At 50.4% G+C, this 17810-nt stretch overlaps 1 protein-coding gene across 3 annotated transcripts in view; it reads right to left on the bottom strand.

The window, feature by feature from the left end:
- The window catches only part of LOC133355163 (insulin-like growth factor 1 receptor), a 124263-nt gene that overhangs the window by 40510 nt on the left and 65943 nt on the right, over nt 1-17810 (bottom strand). For all 3 annotated transcript variants that reach the window (XM_061572492.1, XM_061572493.1, XM_061572491.1), the window contains exon 5: nt 787-1237. In XM_061572492.1, the coding sequence (XP_061428476.1) occupies nt 787-1237 (451 nt within the window). The remainder of the gene's footprint in view (nt 1-786; nt 1238-17810) is intronic.

Here is a 17810-nt window from a genome sequence, read left to right as displayed (position 1 = left end):
TGGAAGGAAAACCGGAGCACCCGGAGAAAACCCACACGCGCAAGAGGGAGCAACGCTCTATCCCCGTGCAGTTGGAAAGAGAATGGCGATTAGTCCACACTTTGCTCTACCGCCGTCTGCTGGTGAGCCAGGGGTACGGCTCCGCCTCGACGCCCACGGGAAGGGAGTTCGCACGTCTGTGCGGCGATTCACCAACCCTCGCTGCCGCCTCCGCAGCGCTGGTTTACAGGCGAGCGATGAACCGGTCTGTGGTGCTCGTCAGACACCAAGTACTTTCTTGTACGAGCGTGTAAACGGCGGCACATCGAGCGCTATTTTAAACGCAGAAACCGACGCACTTTTTTCGTTTGTTGTCCTTCCCCGCACCTCCGATTATCACGGTTGGCTACGTACGGTGCGAAAGAAGTTCAACGTACGTATATACAAACGCACACAACGCGCGCTTTACTAAACCGCGGCCGTGCAAACGCCGCGACGATAATATACGGCGGGCCTTGCAGCTGTTCCTTAAATGGAGAGGCTTGGAATTATTTCCAAACTCAGTGCCGCGCTGGTCACGATAGCCACACCTCCACATCACAAACCAGTGGCCAACCCATACACTTAGTGTGGGTTGGTGAAGAGGGGGGGGGGAGAGGAGGGTGAGTAGCGAGTGCAAGGAAGGAAGACAGGACCAGTTTAGCCCACAGATGCATCGTATGAACGTAACGCAACACGTTCGCCGCGTGAACACCGAGCGGGCGAATCGATTACGCACGCGACTTGAACTTCTTTCGCGCCGCTCACCTCGTCTCGTTCTCCATCGTGTACCCGGACGGGCACTCGGGCCGGCACTCCCCGTCGTGCAGGACCCAATTGATGCACTCCCTGTCCGACAATCCTCCGCCTCCTCCGCCGCCCAAGCCGAGCCCAGCCGACATGGTCCCGGCTCCCACCGCCCCGCCTCCGCCGCCCATCGTCATCATGGGCTGCTCCTCGTTCTCCTCCGCCTCCTTGACGCAGGCTTCGTGCAGCACGCGGCAGAAGGCGGCCGTCACGCAGCGCCAGCCCTTGAAGCGGTAGGTGCCCGCGGGGCAGTCGGGCACGCAGCGGGCGGCGGTGCCGTCCACGTGGACGTAGTGGCGGCAGGCGACGCAGGCCAGGGGGTCGTCGGGTGCGGAGCAGCCTCCCAGGCACTCCTCATGGCAGCAGTCGCCCGCGGAGCTGCAGGCCCGCCGGCCGCACTTGCCGTCGCAAACTGGAGGATGGGAGAGAGAGGAGAAAGGGACGCGCATCGGGATGAAGAGTTTGTATTCTTAGGTAAAAAATTAAAATTAATAAAAGTAAAATAAAAATAAAATCACGACGTTTCGGAGGCAACACAAGCTTCCGTCTTCAGGTGGAACCGTCACAGCACGATAGCTGTATCAAGTGAGAGAAATTCCAAGAAAACAGTCCTTGTATATATACTGGTTGAGGGTGGGAGGAATTTTAATTTTTTACCTACTTGACTTTACCGAAAAACCCTAAGAATATGAATCCTTGAGGTCACGAAAGCTTCAAATCTAGAATGAAGAGTTTGCTTAAATTCACGTTCCATTGTGACCGCATCCGTGGATTGATATTAGGAGTGCCTGGGTGATGATCACGATGTTGTTGTTCACTTGGCTGCGAGGATTGTTTCTCGGCGTGGAGCCGAGTGCGCCCATCCAATAATGACGCTCGCAATCATTTAAAATGTATTTCTTTAGCTGTGTCGGGTGGTAAGGAGGGGAACTGAACGACACTGATTTTCGGTCAGATTGTAACGTGGCCCAACCCAAAAATCCCAAAAGCGCCGATGGCAACATGTTACAAGACAGAGGAACCTCTGGCTCAGTCATCAAACATCGTACACAGCAAAATCAATAAACATAAGCGCATCAAAATATCAAACTGCGCTTCCAAACATTTTAGCTGCCTACCGTGTCCATTGAATTCATGAAGCTAATAAATACGAAGGGGAGGGTGGTTTCGCAGGGAGAGGATGGGGGGGGGGGGGGTGCCGGTGAATTTATCATTGAGAGTCCAAATGAGGTGGAGAGAGTCTGTAGTTCGCGAGGCAAGGGGACGGCAGTGGCGTGTGGTGAATAACGGTGATGGTGAGTTCGTGCACATTGAATTATGAATTGTTAGGGAAGTGGGGTATTGTATCCTCTTAGAATTCGCTGCTCCTCCCTTAAAACTCATTTTTTTCAATAGGGTATCCTTCCACTACTTCCTCTCCTCGTCCTTAAAACCTTCACCCCCTTCCCAACCTCCCTTCCCCTCCCCCAAACACTCAAACCCCATCCCTTTTCCTCAACAGTCAATTACTAATGTACCATTCACAATTCTTATAAAGCGCTTTGACAAAAGCGCCGTATAAAATCCTAGATAAGATGACCGAGGCAATTCGAATTCAGAACTTTAGAATACAGATTGTTTGCACTGGCTTCAGAAGGCCCTAGGCCTGGGGTTGACATTGCAGCTACGCCGATTATGAAGGTGATAATACCACACGTGCCGTTGGCATTGTTAATAATGTAATAATTACAACCCCTTTGCCAATCAACCGCTGGATGAAGGTCGTGTCGGGGTTGCGTGGCCAGGTGAATGAAAGGGGTGGGGGGGTTGGCCTCGGACCGATTCAGGTAATCACTTGCTACTATCTTGATTTGAAGCTTTCGTGACTTGCTACTAACCACGATGGCCACGACCGGGAATCGAACTCGCCGCCGTGGTGCTCGCTACGACAGCAGTCGTGTATCGTCGAGAAGAACAAACTCGCAGGTGAGCAGAGAGGACGGTTTACGTGAAAATCCTACGCAAATCACAATCGAATCCGGTGACGGATCAGCCCATCATTGAACGCCTTAATAACTAAACTCTCCTTTCAAAATGTCTTGAAACGTTTCCAGTATCCACATGTTTTCTTTTTGTAGCAGAGAGAACAAGACGAGCTCTCTTATCGAGCTCGGAGTGTGCGGGCTTGCAAAAAAAAAAAATCTATTAAAAAAATAAGCAGTTTAGCGGGCACTCGTCAGCGGTTAGCGGCTATTTGTCACCCGGTCACGAGCGACAGCGGTTTCGCATCGTACCAATTACCAGCAGCATATTAAATGATCCCGAGGCTGACTTGCCAGGCAGACAGGCTTAACAGCCATTCTAGATTACACTTGATAACGCTTTCCACCACCGCACCACCCCCCGACATTTCTTTCTTGTTCACCGCGTCGCTTTAAAACGTCGAGCAACTTAAACGAAACCGAGAGTGTGTTTTTCAACATTACAGTCCGCCAACTAGCAGCCGTCGATGAAGACGCAAATTCGGGCGCCGCTGCCGGCCCGCCCGCCCGCCCACGGCAGCTTGGTGACAGCCCCAGGAGGAGGCACAGGAGGAGGCGGCAATGCTCCCTAATTATGGGCCCTGCTCAGAGTTGCGGATGCCGCGCAAGCCCGTCTCAACTGGCGATAGATTCGACTACGGCTAGGCGCGGTGGGGGGCGGGGGGGCGGCGCGCCCCAACGGATCTCCCCCCCGAGAAAGTAGCGCTGCTTCTTGGTGAGAGAGAGGGGGGTGGGGGGGCCGTGGCAGAGAAATTTTAACGTGGCACAACAACAAGGATTTCCCCCCCCCCCCCCCCCCGTCATCCCGTACACAGCGAGCACGTGGCCGGCCGAAATTGGAATGGTGCCCGTCGCGTCTGGCGCCTGAGCAACCCCCGTTGTAATACCTCTGGCTGCATTCGATGACCTCCCGTGGCAATTCGGCAAATGATGCAGATAAAGTTGATTGATTAATCTAGCGCTCGACGATTCATCTCCGGTCACTCGTTCATCAGCGGTCAGTCGCCGCCTATTGCTACTGACGCCATGGTTGCTGTCCCCATCAAATCCTCGGTTCTTTCGGTAAAGTCACGTAGAAGGGAAATAATAAAATAATAAAAATAAAACAATAAAATAATTCTCACGACGTTTCGGCCACAACGCAAGCAGCCGTCCTCAGGTGGAGAACAGGTCTGTCGAGAAGACAGAGACAGACTCTGTCTTCTTTTATTATTTTATTATTTCCATTCTACGTGACTTTACCGAAAGAACCAAGGTGACAAACCTTACTAATTGTCTGTGTTGTGTGGTGGCAGGTTTAACAATACATGATATTTACGCGATCTAACCCAAAAACCTCTTGTGAATAAGTGCTCTACAGCTCATCGGATTCCTCCAGCGTAAATAAAGACTCCGATTCTGATTTAGATCCTGACACATCGCTGCCCAGTTGCGACGAGCCCTGACCTGGGAATCGAACCGAAGTGGTGCCAGTTCACCGTGCCGGCACGGCAACCGAGCGCGCCGCTTGTTCAAAACAAAAGTTTCCACTGAGCGGAGCGAGATTACGGTCTGCGGAAGACGACGAGAACGACGCACGGGCGCACAGCGGCAGAATCGGCCGGGCCACGCTGATGCAACCCCAACTTGTTGGGAATGAGAAGTTTACTTCCCCGAGTGAAGCGCCACTGATCGCGCGCCGTCCACCACCTTCACGGAGGTACAGGTGTGTGTGTGTCCGTGGTAGAGGGGTGAGTGCGTGTGTGTGTGTCTGTGGTTGTGGGGGAGCGGTAGTGTCGCGGTTAGCCCGCTGCACTATGAACCCGGCGACCCGAGTTCGATTCCCGCTCACGGCCAACACCAGTGACGCTTATTTGAACCGGTCCTGGGCACCCCCTAGGTCGATTCAGCCTCAAATGAGTACCTGGTGTGGTGTGTAAAAACATCGCAACTGGGAAGACAAAGGCGGTCGGGTTCGGTGCTGGCCACCCACCCCCTAGTGTGCTGTACCGGCCTTCATAGGTGCTCGCTAGCAGCACTTGCTCCTACATTCTGTTAAGGCTATACGGGTGATCTGTCTTTGTGACGTGCAGCAACAACAACAAACAACAAAAACTCGGTAGAACCTAAAATTAAATAAAAGCTTTTCCAGCAGCCACAGCAAAGAATTCTGAAACCTGTTTTTAATATAGCAGAGCCTGCAATTAGCCGTAGGGTCCCTCTCGTCTCGAGCAGAAAGTGACTCACGCGATCATCATCGGGGTGTGTGGAAACAAAGAGGGCGCTTTGTGCGGCTTCATGTTTTTTTTGGAGCCTCAGATTTTGAACAAAAAACTGCAGAAAAACACACCTTTCTTGAAGAAAAACAACCCCCCCCCCCCCAGAAAACAAAGGAATGAACTACACCAGGAAGATCGTGAAGCAGGTGCCGTAAGAGTTTCAAAAGCAGGCTCGGTTTTTTTTGTCCTTTAAGGACATGTCACCCGGTTGCCATGGTTTGTTATGCTGCTAAAGTGCACTGGGGACTTTCAATCTGGAGGTCGCCGGTTCAATTCAATCTCCGAGCATGGCAGCTGAAACGATGGTGCGAGTCTCTAAAATCCCCGCCAACCCGCACCCCTCTCACACCGCTTCTGTCCACCTCGCAATGTAAACGACACTAAAACTAAACAATTTTTATCTTACCAGGTAAGGCCCACTGAGCTACGTAGCTCTTTCTCAGAAGCCACCTGGCCAGAGATGATAGCTCAAGGAAGTGGCTTATCATCACGTAGACATTTATTGCAGCCAAATACTCTGAATGCGTGATGTTGATTCTACATATGGAGGGAAAAACCGAAGGAGAAAAATCCACGCGACCAAAGAGCAAGAGACATCCAAACTCCAAATATATAGGTGTTAGGGTCGGGGTCGAACCCACGACCCCCTGCATACCAGGCGAGGTCGTTAACATCTCGCCACTGTGGCACCTAGGTAGTTGACGCTGGTGGGGGTTCAAGTGTGGGTAAGCAACTTTAAATTGAAAACGATTTCCCCCATCTCCTATGTTCAGAGGGTGAAACGGGCCTCGTGTAAACTTCCCGGCATTGTTTTTTCATGCGACGGGGAGCGCCACCCCAAGACCGCCGTTCGCTCGCGAGCGTCATGGCGCCAGAGGTCGCAAACGAGTTTTGACTCCTTACCTGTACCCGTACCCGGCCGCACCAGGGTCGCAAACGGGTACCCGTACCCGTACCCGGCCGGGTACGGGTAACCGGGTATCGGGTAGGGTACGGGTATCGGGTACCCGGTTGCAACCTCTGCCTGGCGCTGGCGAGGCGAGCAGCACGGCACCGCCGCCGCCTCGTTCGTCTTTTCCGAGCGCTGTGATTCACCGACTTGCCGATTGTAACAAACGGCCGTCAGATGTATTAATAATCCCGTGCGGTTTCTTCGCAATGCGTTTGTGTCCACCCCCACTTGCGCAAATGCGCGCGCGCGTACACACACACAGAACTAATGTCCTTTAAACGTGAACTTCACACGCCAATTTCTTCACCCAGTGTTGACGACTGGCTGACTATGTCGGATCGTCCATACCGGGTTCAAACACAAAGCACTTCTCCCTTCTGCTTTGTTCCGAGCACGGCTGTGGCGAGATATTAACTACCTCGCCCGGTATACAGGAGGGCATGGGTTCAATCCCGATCCTGACACCTGCATATTTTAAATTTGCATGTTCCCTCCGTGGTCGTGTGGGTTTTTCTCCGGGTCCTCCAGTTTTTCCCTTCACATTTAGAATGAACACGCGTTCAGAGTATTTGGCTGCTATAAATTTTCACATGATAAGCCACCTTGTTGAGCTATCATTTGTGGTCGCCAGGTCGCTTCTGAAAAAGAGCTGTATAGCTCAGTGGGCCTTACCTGCTAAAATAAACATAGTACTTTGTCTGGCCTTGTAATTCCCTGCAGACATCTCACAAATTCTTACAACCTTGCTCCATTCCAGAAACATATTAACCCTTTGTCTATTACACCTTCAAATGGTGCCGTTTGTTGCCGACCGCTTCCAGTTTTTGGGCCGGCCCTGCAACTGCAATTTAAACAACAACAAAAACCACGTGAATTGACACATTGTCAATGTAAATTTGAAACCATTTTTACATCTATTTATTTTTACTCGCAAGACTTTTCAAAAACGTATTATTATTCCTATTGTTAAATATCAAGAGAACGCACGCAGGTGAGATGGAACAGATTTTATGCCGTCTTTTGGGATGACATGTCGCGAGAAGAAATTATGGCCGGGAGGGCCAACAAAAAATCAACTGGGTGGCAACCACAGGAGGGAACGTGCCCCCCCCCCCCCCCCCCCCCAGGAGGACGGTTTACAACGGAGATGGAGCGATGTGGGTTCGGCACGTGTGCAGGCGCTGGGCGAAACCCCGGATTCTTCTGTCGTCGCGGGGACAGCGAGGGGCGACGGTGACCTTCGCCCAAGCGGTGGAACGAACAACAGCTGACGGCTGGTTTGAACGCGACGTATGGATCTGCGGTTACGTTGCACGCGACAAAAAAAAACACGGAGCACTTCTCCGCGCGATGACGGAGAATGTGATCTTGATTGCATGGTGGGGGGGGGGGGGGGGTTCCAGTGCCGCTCTGCTGATTGTGCATTTGCCAAATTTAAACTTACAATTCCTGCGGTTTGAAAATCAGCCGCCAGACTTGAAACCTAGCAACGTGCAGACCAATTGCTTTTATTTCCAGGAAACGTGCAACATGTCCGTGAAAGAATGTTATTTTTGCGTTAACATCGATACCGTAATATAAAACAATACTATTTTACAGAGCTGAAACAATTTACCCGCTCGCCCCGCCTCCAAAGCGATTTCATTCGTAGGTAAACGTAGTGGCCATCTAGTGGCTGCAGGGGTCAAGTGAAAATGCATCTGCTGCGGCTGCTGCAAATTACCGAATCAACAAACATCGACTGATCCACGCGCGGAATGTAGATTTTTTTTCAGAAGAAACCTGGCCATAGTTCGAATCCAGCGGCCGCCCCAGTTATTACTGCGGTGCAGTATTCACTGTAGAGATGCTTTGCGGCGGACGTTAAACATCTCCGTGACGTCATTGTCAAGAGCAGTGCCATCGTGTGCCCGGCGTCGGAGTCCAAATTTGCCAAATTTGAAAGCTACACCACAGCTCACTCAATTGGGATCAGACAGCAGCAGAAATCATCTCTCCCTTACTGGCAGCAGACTAATGCCCCAGAACTCACTCTTTCAAATGAGACTCTTATCGTGGTCTTTTGAGTTCGCATCCTGGGTTAAACAAATTAACAAACAAAAAATAAACCTCTTCGAATTTACCCATGACAATTTTTCATTCTTACGAACACGAGTAGAAGAAGAAAAGAAAAACACCCCAAGTATGTTCCACTCTCGCCCATCATGGTGGCAACATGTTATCTACCTTGCCTTGTATGCAGGAGGTCGTGTGTTCGATCCCGACCCTGACGCCTATACATTTGGAGTTTTCATTGTCTCCCTGTGGTTGAGTGGAATTTTCTCCAGGTCCTCCGGTTTTTCCTTCCACATTTAGAATCACCGTGCGTTCAGAGTATTTGGCTGCTATAAATTTCCAAACGGTGATAAGCCACTTTGTTGAGCTATCAGACGTGGTCAGATCGCTTCTTAAAAATAGCTACATCATAGTGGGCCTTACCTGGTAAAATAACAATAGTTTTTATATTTTGATTTAAAGCTTTCGTGACTGCAGGAATTCATATTCTTGGTTCTTTCGGTAAAGTCACGTAGAAGGGAAACAATAAAATAATAAAAATATTGTTATATATTTTTATTAGTTGGCTAACAACAGTTAACACAATCAAGCAGGTAAAGTGATAACTGTTGTGTTAGCCGACTCTCTGTGTTGCATTGCATTATATTGCTAAGTTTACCAGGTTTGTTTTCTCATTCATTCATACCTGATGACGGTTGCTTGTGTTGCAATCGAAATGTCGTATTCTATTATTTATTTTATTTTCTTTCTACGTGACTTTACCGAAAGAACCAAAGAGTTTTTTACAGTTAGTTTTCCACTCGCCCATAAAGGTACTTGCTACCATACAGTCATATTGTGACATTCATATACAATTTTCACGTTCACTTGCGCGCGTGTGTTTTTGTCTTCTGTCTACATGATAAGGGCTGTGCAATTTTCAAACAGCATTTGAAACAAGTATAACCCGTAAGTTTTTCACTATAAATCCTTTATATGCGTGGCGGCTAGAGTCCTCTCGTCCTCTGGCTTGAGATGGCTGCCACCTATGGGTCAGATGATTGCATTGCACCATTAAGCAATTGGTAATTAAATATAATATTTTCGTCCAAAAAAGTGCAAAATTTTGGAGAAAAAAAATTCACGAACATTAATTGTCACGCACAACGAGTCTGTGTGGAAAATGTCAGCTCGATTGGATCACGGGAAGTGGGTTAAAAAACGACCGAAAGATTTGCACGGTCGTAAGAAAGCAAGCGAATTTAATATAAAGGATTTAAAAAAAAACGGTTTTGTTTACACGCCCCCGCCCCCCCCTTCCCCAGTGCAGCTCGTACAACTGATGAAGATGAAAAGCTTGAGATTCACTGCAACTCGCAGGAGCAGGCCTCCCGCACACAGTGAGGAAAGTAAGCTGCGTGGAACAGCAACCGACTGCCGTCCGCCGAGCCCCAAGGTTCTTATCAACGAACTGATAAACAAAGGAGCTGAGAAAAACAAACACGAGCAGACTTGTTTTTTAAGCACAAAATGAACCCACCCCCCCCCCCCCTCTGTGAGTAATAAATCACACTTGGGTCGTTGGTTTTATCGAAAGACACGTGCTCGCGCCAATGCCAATTGTGCCAACAATTAATACAGAATTAAGAGTTTGCGTGGATGCACGCGTGCGATGTGGTGCTGGTGATAACTACATCGATCTAAAATTTCGATTTAAAGCTTTCGTGACTGCAGGGATTCATTTTCTTGGTTCTTTCGGTAAAGTCACGTAGAAGGGAAATAATAAAATAATAATAATAAAACATAATAAAATACAATTCTCACGACGTTTCGGCCACAACGCAAGCAGCCGTCCTCAGGTGAAGAACAGGGCTGTCGGAAAGACAGCGTCTGAATGAACACCACCTAGCTTGGCAGCGTATAGTTATGTGGAATCACTCCCCTTCCGACAGCCCTGTTCTTCACCTGAGGCCGGCTGCTTGCGTTGTGGCCGAAACGTCGTGAGAATTGTATTTCATTATGTTTAATTTTTATTATTTCCCTTCTACGTGACTTTACCGGAAGAACCAAGAAGATGAACATCGATCTTCTTCATCATCAGCCACGTTCAATCCACTGCTGGATGAAGGCCACTCCGGGACCCTGAGGTGTAGCTGATCCACAGAGCATCTGCTCGGGAACTTACGTCACTGCTCCAACACCTTCCGAGTCCGTTTCCACTTTTTAAATCACATCTTAAAGCTCACATATTTGTGCTGCATGCTTTCACTGTAGCTTAAGACTTGGAAAAAAAAACAATGTTGTTGTTTGATTGGATCACTCTGCAATTTTAATGATTCACTATTATCACAGTTCTTCATTTTATTGGAATTTCGAGCAGTAGTCATTGATAGTGTTACTATCAGCTTTCTATTTCGCTTAAATTTTATCCATACTGGTCTAGCTTTATTGTTATGTACAGCGCTTTGAGATATTTCAATATTAAAGGCGCTTTGTAAAAATGTTATTGTTGTTGTTATTCTTATTGATGTTATTATTCTTGTTGTTATTCTTACTCTTTGGTTCTTTCGGTAAAGTCACGTAGGTATAAAATAAAATAAATTAAATCACGACGTTTCGGGCGCAACACAAGCAATCATCATCAGGTGGGACAACCACAGCAAGAAACAAATGCTGAAGTGGGCAAAAAGGCTGCTTGTATCTTATTGTTGTTATTATTCTGATTATTCTTATTGTAATTCTTTTTGACGAATCCGGACACCCACGCCCACTTCTCGCGAGCCGTTTTCATCGCGAGCCGCATTTCTTCCGAGCCGGCTGCAATCCTGGCATTCTGCTGCATGTCGTCGCACGAGCTAGATTTTGCACCGATCAATTCCTCGATTGCCGCGCGGTGCATTATGAACAACAGAAAAACCGCACGCCCAGTCTGCTTCACAGTGGGAGCTGAGGATCCCCATGACGTTTATTCGCAAGAGTGGGCCCCACTGTGTGTCGTCGCAGCAGTCCAAAGCGTTGCCACATTCGGGAAGCCGCCCGCAAAATTGCTGCACTGGAATGTGCGTAGCAATCATCGCCACCTACCGCGACAACTTGGCAGGACCCTGCTGAAAGAGAGTCACGTTTCCAGCGTAAATAAGCGCAAGAAGAATAAATGTTGAGATTGTTAAGCTCACGACACGTGCATTGACTCGTGTGTGGAAGCAAGATGTTGTATCGCGCAACTAGGCCACCTACTCTGGTTGAGGTATCCTGCCGTGGCGAGGACATTAATCACGTGAAAACCTAGAAAGCTTTATCACGTAAAAAAAGATTCGGAAAAAAACACAACGAATCAAACGAATCAAAACTATATCTCTGTCAGGGGGGAATGATCGTGATCGGGTACATATTGACAAAGCCAGTCCCCCCCTTTGACTAACAGGCGTCCCCGTACTCAAAGCACTCGTTACACTTTAAACTTGTGCCATGTACACGGGCCGTACGAATAACCAAAACCCGAAGCATGCGACAATAACAGCCGACAGGAGGGGCCGAGTTATTTTTTTTAAGAAGTCGTACGGCCTGAACCGGCACACCGTTGGCATCCTGCGTTTGCATCACGGTTTTAAGGAGCCCACGAGCAAAAACTAGGTTTCTAACAAGCGTTCGTAAGTCGAGTTTGGGTTTCAGTACGGTTACACATGACGTACGCAGAGACCCACAGGCTCGCACGAGACCAAGTTGTGTAAAAAAAGTTAAATATAAAAAAGGGTTGTCAATTGTTTTGTGAGTCAATGGTCTAAGCCCGGTTACCGTCCCAATCAAATGACCATATCCAAATAACGGCATTGCGCGTTACACTGGCTGTCGTACAGCAAAAACATGGAGTAAAGCGCAGCGCCCTCTTGCGTGGCTAAAAAGGTCACTTGTAAGGGATTAAGAAGCAGTTCTTTGATATCTGCTTTCGGAGGTGATTCTCTGAGCCCACGCAGCGAAGCGCTGCGTTCTAAATCGACACTCCGACTCACGAGACCCGTCAGTACAAATGGAATAAAAACTGGGATGGATGGAGCGTAAACCCCAAGCGTCGAACTCGCGCGACCAAACGTGGTTAAAAAAAAAAAAGAAGCCACTTACTGGGGAGACTTCAAAACAACACGTGGCACGACAGGCCGAACGCGACGGTCAAAAATAACGTGCGCACGAGGAAGTGTGAATGGATATCACGCCGTGCACGCACACACAGCGACGGGCCCAGGACATGGGTGGCTACCTACATAGGTCGCACTCATTACACACCAAGTGCTTGCCACACAGGAACCACAAAAACCTCGCTGGTCTCGTCAAAGGAGCATAAACCATCATCACGAAAACCTCTGGTCATCCTCGCAGCAACAGCAGCGGCTTTTGGTGGACCGTCGAACAAAGACGGTCACCGCCATCGCGCGCTTTCGGACGCGCTTCAGAGGCCCTCTGGAATGCTCTTCCTCCTTACAACATTAGGAAGCCACTGAAGCTACGCACTTTTAAGTCTAGATTGGAAAAAACTAATTTTTTCAGAACTGCTTTTTGTGTTAAGTCTTTTGCTCCCCCCCCTCAGCACCTCCGATTAGCACGGTTGGCTACGGAGGGGAGGGAGGGAACAAATAAAACAGGTGGAACGGTCACAGACATTTCTCCCATTCCTCTGTTTTATGAGGCATAGCTGCGGTGCGGCCACAGACAGGTGTGAATACACAGGCGGCTGTTACCCAGAGGGGGTTGGGCGTGTAAACGGAAACACTGTTTTTGAAACGTAGGAATTTGCAGATAGGGCAATCGGAGAACAAGTGGAGCACACCTTGACTCCCCCCCCCCCCCCCCCCGCAAACAGCTTCCTCCTCCTCCTCAACGAACCCTCCCACCACCACGGGTCTCCAACAAAGCTACAGGGCGGCATAAACACTTCACAGGCTCCACTCCGGGTGGGGCGGCACTTGGGACACCTGGATTCATTGAGAATAAATAAGTAGACAGCCCCCCCCCCCCCGCCGCGTGCTCGCCCCCCGCCGTAGTGTGGATACACCAGGTCCAAACACGCGAGGTCGAAGATGCAGGCCAGAACGAGGTCAAGGAGCATCCCCTTGCGCCTGCTCGCTCGTGCCACTGCTGGCGGAGGGGTCTCCGCTAAGAGGGACTATTATACTAAACTATGTTTAAACTAAACTATTTACTGAACAATGTATTATCTTAGCAGGTACAGGTCCACCGAGCTGCATAGATCGTTTTTATAAGCGACCTGGCAATCACAAACGATAGCTGAACGCAGTGCCTGATCAAGTGGAAATTCATAGCAGCCAAATACTCTTAAAAGCACGTTTCGAAAAGTGCGTTTAGTATGCTCAACGCTCCGGGAGGGAGCTCCAGAGGGTGTTTCATGCCTCCTCTTCCACGCTGGCCAGAGACGTCTTGGCAGAGGTGGAAGCACCCACACTTTGCCCCACAACACAAGTGCACTGGCGCTCACCTCCATTACGCCTGGTATCATTCAACAGAACGGGGCATCGCTTCTACAAATCCTTGAGCCGCTTGTTAAAGTTACCCGTCTCGCTGCGTTGCCGAAATGCCTCATCCACCGAAGCCGGACTACTGGAATGGGCTTTTGGTTTTTGTGACGAATTCTTCGAGTTGTGTTCAAATGACGGGAATTTTTAGAGCACAAAAAAATACAAGGGGAGTGGCGAGAAAAATGTACAAGCCAAGAAGGGATAAATCGTCGGAGTGTTTGTTCACCGTTTAAATCAGGTTCACGATTGTTTGCCGTTTTACGACAACATGTTGTTGTTGTTGACATTATTGGTGTACCGGCTTTGTCAGTTGGGTCACCTGGCTCTATCCTGGCACATGATGGCAGGGGGCAATGTGGTTCAGGAGCTAAATACCAATGCTGCTGCTGCTGGCCATGACACTTCACGAGAGAATTAGTGTGGTGTTGAAGTTCCTCGTCTGTTGGTATTCATAGAGCAAACTACACTATTAAAACTAAACTATTTCTGAATATACCAGGTAAGGCTCTTTTTCAGAAGCAATCTGGCTACAAAATGATAGCTCAACGAAGTGGCTTATCAGCGTGTGGAAATTTATAGTGGCAGCCAAATGCTCTTAAAACGTGTGATGTGGATTCTAAATGAGGAGAAAAAAAACGGAGGACCAGGACAAGAATCCACGCGACCACAGGGAGAGAGAGACATGCCAACTCCAAATATACAGGCGTCGGGGTCGGAGATCGAACCCACGACTTCCTGTATACCAGACGATGTAGTTAACATCTCTCCACCGCGGTGCCCATGGTAGAATGTATAGGTAACCCTGGCCGTTAATTAGTCAACTGCTGGGTAAAGGCTTTCTACGCAAAGACCGTGTCGGCCGTTTGATCAGATATCACAACCCAACAGACTTCACAACCCAACAGACTTCACGACACGACAGCGGTCAGCGTGGGTGGATAAAAGGGAGGCCAAGGACTCGTTCAGAGATCACTAGCCACTGATGTTAGTCGTGGCCGAGAATCCAACTCGGTTTACAGTGGAGTGGGGTGAACCGCCGTGACGCCTGCTCCCCCGGTGTGCCACCTCTGACTGCGTAGGCAGGATACGAAAAATAATCCACAGGTTGTATGGAAAGGGCAATAATGAATATTCACTCCGATAACGCTGCTGTTATCTGCCCTTCGCGTGAAAAAGAAGCTGGTGACGCATCCGTTTCGCAATGCGTCGCTTCAAACGCATCCTTTCCAAACTCCTCGCGTTTCCGAAACCCCTAAAAACACTTTTGCCGCTTCTGAAATAATCCATCGAATCCAGGTCGGGGCGTTTTCGCTTGTTGTTCACGTCGCTGAACACGGCTCGCAAACACACATTGTTTTATCCTGCGCTGCGCTGCCAAGGATATAGTTTTTTCAATTACTGACAATTACACAACGGCGTGGTGGGAGGGCGGACGGGGGGGGCGGGGTGCAGAAAAACAACACGTGTGCCACATCTCGCTGGCGGTAGCGGCGCTCGCTACCGCAAACGCTTCCACAAGGGCGCAGAGAGTTTCGGTGCTCCCGAAGATAGAGAACAAAAAACACTCGGGGGTGATTTCCTTGCTAGAATGAGCATCGAGGGGGGAGTTTGCTGCTCTTACGGATTCTGATTTACAGCCCTGAGACATTGGTGGAAATTCCCAATTCCTGTGGCGGGCGGGCAGGGTGAATCTGTCACTCCCCCCCCGCCCCCCACACACCAAGTGGTACCTATTTTGTTGACACCGGAAGGATGATGGGCTAAGGCAACCGCCAACAGCCCTCCGCAAACAGAATTTGGTGCTCGCAAGCAAGCGTCCGAAGCCATTCTCGTAATCGTCATTATTCGAAACGGAGCACGGGTTGCTATCAGCCAACGGAAATCACGTTTCAGAGCTTTCCCATGCCGCGTTAACAGTGGTGGTGTCACGATACGGCAGAGTGGGGGGGGGGGGTTGAGGGCGGAAATGGACGGGAGGGAGCCGGGGGGGGGGGGCGCTGTGGGGGGGATCGGGGGGCTCGGCAAAGAAATTCAAGGCTAGCAACTTTCTTTTATTCACCGCTTCGTCCACAGGTGTGAACAACGCCCCCTCTCTCGCGCAAACCTTCCCCCCCTCCCGTGTTAAACGACACGAGATGCGTTCTCACCCGAGCGTTGACTCCCACCACCCGACAAGCGCTGGGGGGGGGGGGGGGGACACACACAACAATGGCCCGGTTGTGTTCCGCTAATAAGCGTCACACGACCGTTCCGCGCTGGGGACAGACACAACGGGCTTTACCGGTGACCTCCGGTGCGCGCGGTTTAGCGGCGGCCTCGTCGTCTTCGTCGTCAACAAGTTGACGATTCGTCGCCCCGCACCTCGTGATTCGTGGAATCGCTAATGATTCGGTGGGTCGCGGTTGGACTCCCAAGATCGATTTGTTATTGCTCGTTTGTTTGCGTTGCAGGCAAGTGTGTTTTTGTTAGCTCTGCGGGAAGCCCAAATCGCTCCCCTTTCACAAAGCCTTGTCGCGCCGATCTCAGACTTTTGTACGCCGAATTTCTGCCCCCCTCTATTGCCCCCCCCCACCTTCCTATTCTGTGATCGGTGCTCTATAACGGGACTCACGCCAAGTTGAAATAACCTCTGTTGGGACCATGGAGGCGATTCAACATGTGTAGCACAAAGTTACATACATTTTCAGCCCTTTTGTTAATCGACGGCTGAATAAAGGCCTCCCCACGTTGCATCAGGATGTGGGGGTGCGGGCAGGACCGGTTCCTAGACCTCGCTCGCTCACCAATGTGAGCCGTGCGTGGCTCATCCCCGTGACCCTCGGGTGTGACTCACACCCCACGGCTCGGTGCACGACCACCCACTGCACCGCCACCCCAAAAGCAAAGCTCCCCCATATAGCCTTAACAGACTGTTGGGGAAAGCGCCGTTAGCGAGCACCTATGAAGGCCGGCAAGGCACACGAGGAGGTGGATGGCCAGCACCACGCCGGGCCGCCTTTGTCTCCCCAGTGGCAATGTTTACACACCGAACCAGGTACTCATTTGAGGCCGTGTCAACCTAGAGGAGGCCCAGGACCGGTTCAGATAATCGTCACTGGTGTTGGCTATGAGCGGGAATCCAACTCGGGCCGCCGGATTCATAGCGCGGTGCGCTAACCACTACACTACCGCTCCCCGCTCCACCGCCGCGCCACACACACCAAACAACGAGGGCGACTTTGACGATCGTGTTACCGATGCATGTATCATCTTATGTCCGAGAGATGGTCCCCTGCTTCGCATATTCTCTCATTCCCTCCCCTGCTATCCCCGTGAGCCTGGAGCCATCCGTGCCCTCGACTCCCTGCCCCTGTTCCACCGCACCTCCCGTCACATTTTCGACTTCACATGAATCCAAATTCAATTGCGAGCACACCGACATCTATCAAAGTCTACGGGTGTCTCCGCAAAGTCTCCAAATCTTTGCGCAAGTCTGGGAGCCTCTACGCAAGTTATGGGGGCTTCCATGGCTCACAAAATATCTTACGATTTCTTCAGTGTCTTGAGAAGCAGTCGCCGTGCAACCAAGTTGTGCCGCGGGCAAGCAACTCGCGCTCGCCTACCTTGCCCACGGCATTTGCCCCCCCCCCCCCATCAAACAGCGGCGTTAAGCGACTACCCCCGAAGGCCTTCGCGAGTCGGCGTACGAAGACGGACGGACGGAGGGACAGCCAGAAGGAAGAAATGGCCGGTGAACGGCGTGTGTCGGCGCCGTTGCCCCGGTTGTGTTTCTAATTCATTCCAGGCCCACGCGGGGGGCTAGCGAAGGAGCAAGCGCAGGGCGGAAACCGCTCGCGAAAAAAGGAACAAACACAACCCCCCTCTCATTAAGGGGGTGGGACCGGGGAGGCTTAATGGTCCCCACACTGATGTCATAACTACATAGTGTCTGGACTGTGTAGTGTCGAAGCCTTACATTTTATATTTTCAATTCTTATTGGTGGTGGTGGTGGTGTTTACTGTGGTGGAGGCGGTATATATATATACTGTGGTAGTGGTCATGTCCAAGGCGCGGGTGGGTGCTTTCAGAAGCCACGCACTAAGCGGGATGGTGAAGTATGGTCAAATAACCCCCCCCTCCCCTCGCGAGCCGCACGGCGTGGGAAGGCCTTCATCTAGCAGTGGATTGACAAACGAGCAGAACGTGCGTTTG

The sequence above is a fragment of the Lethenteron reissneri genome, chromosome 50 (genome assembly GCF_015708825.2).
Source record: "Lethenteron reissneri isolate LAM-NWPU_2019-01 chromosome 50, ASM1570882v1, whole genome shotgun sequence".
In the NCBI taxonomy this organism is placed as follows: Eukaryota; Metazoa; Chordata; class Hyperoartia; order Petromyzontiformes; family Petromyzontidae; genus Lethenteron; species Lethenteron reissneri.
The sequence above is the reverse complement of the archived record's forward strand: the minus strand, read 5'-3'. Positions and strand labels throughout refer to the sequence as shown.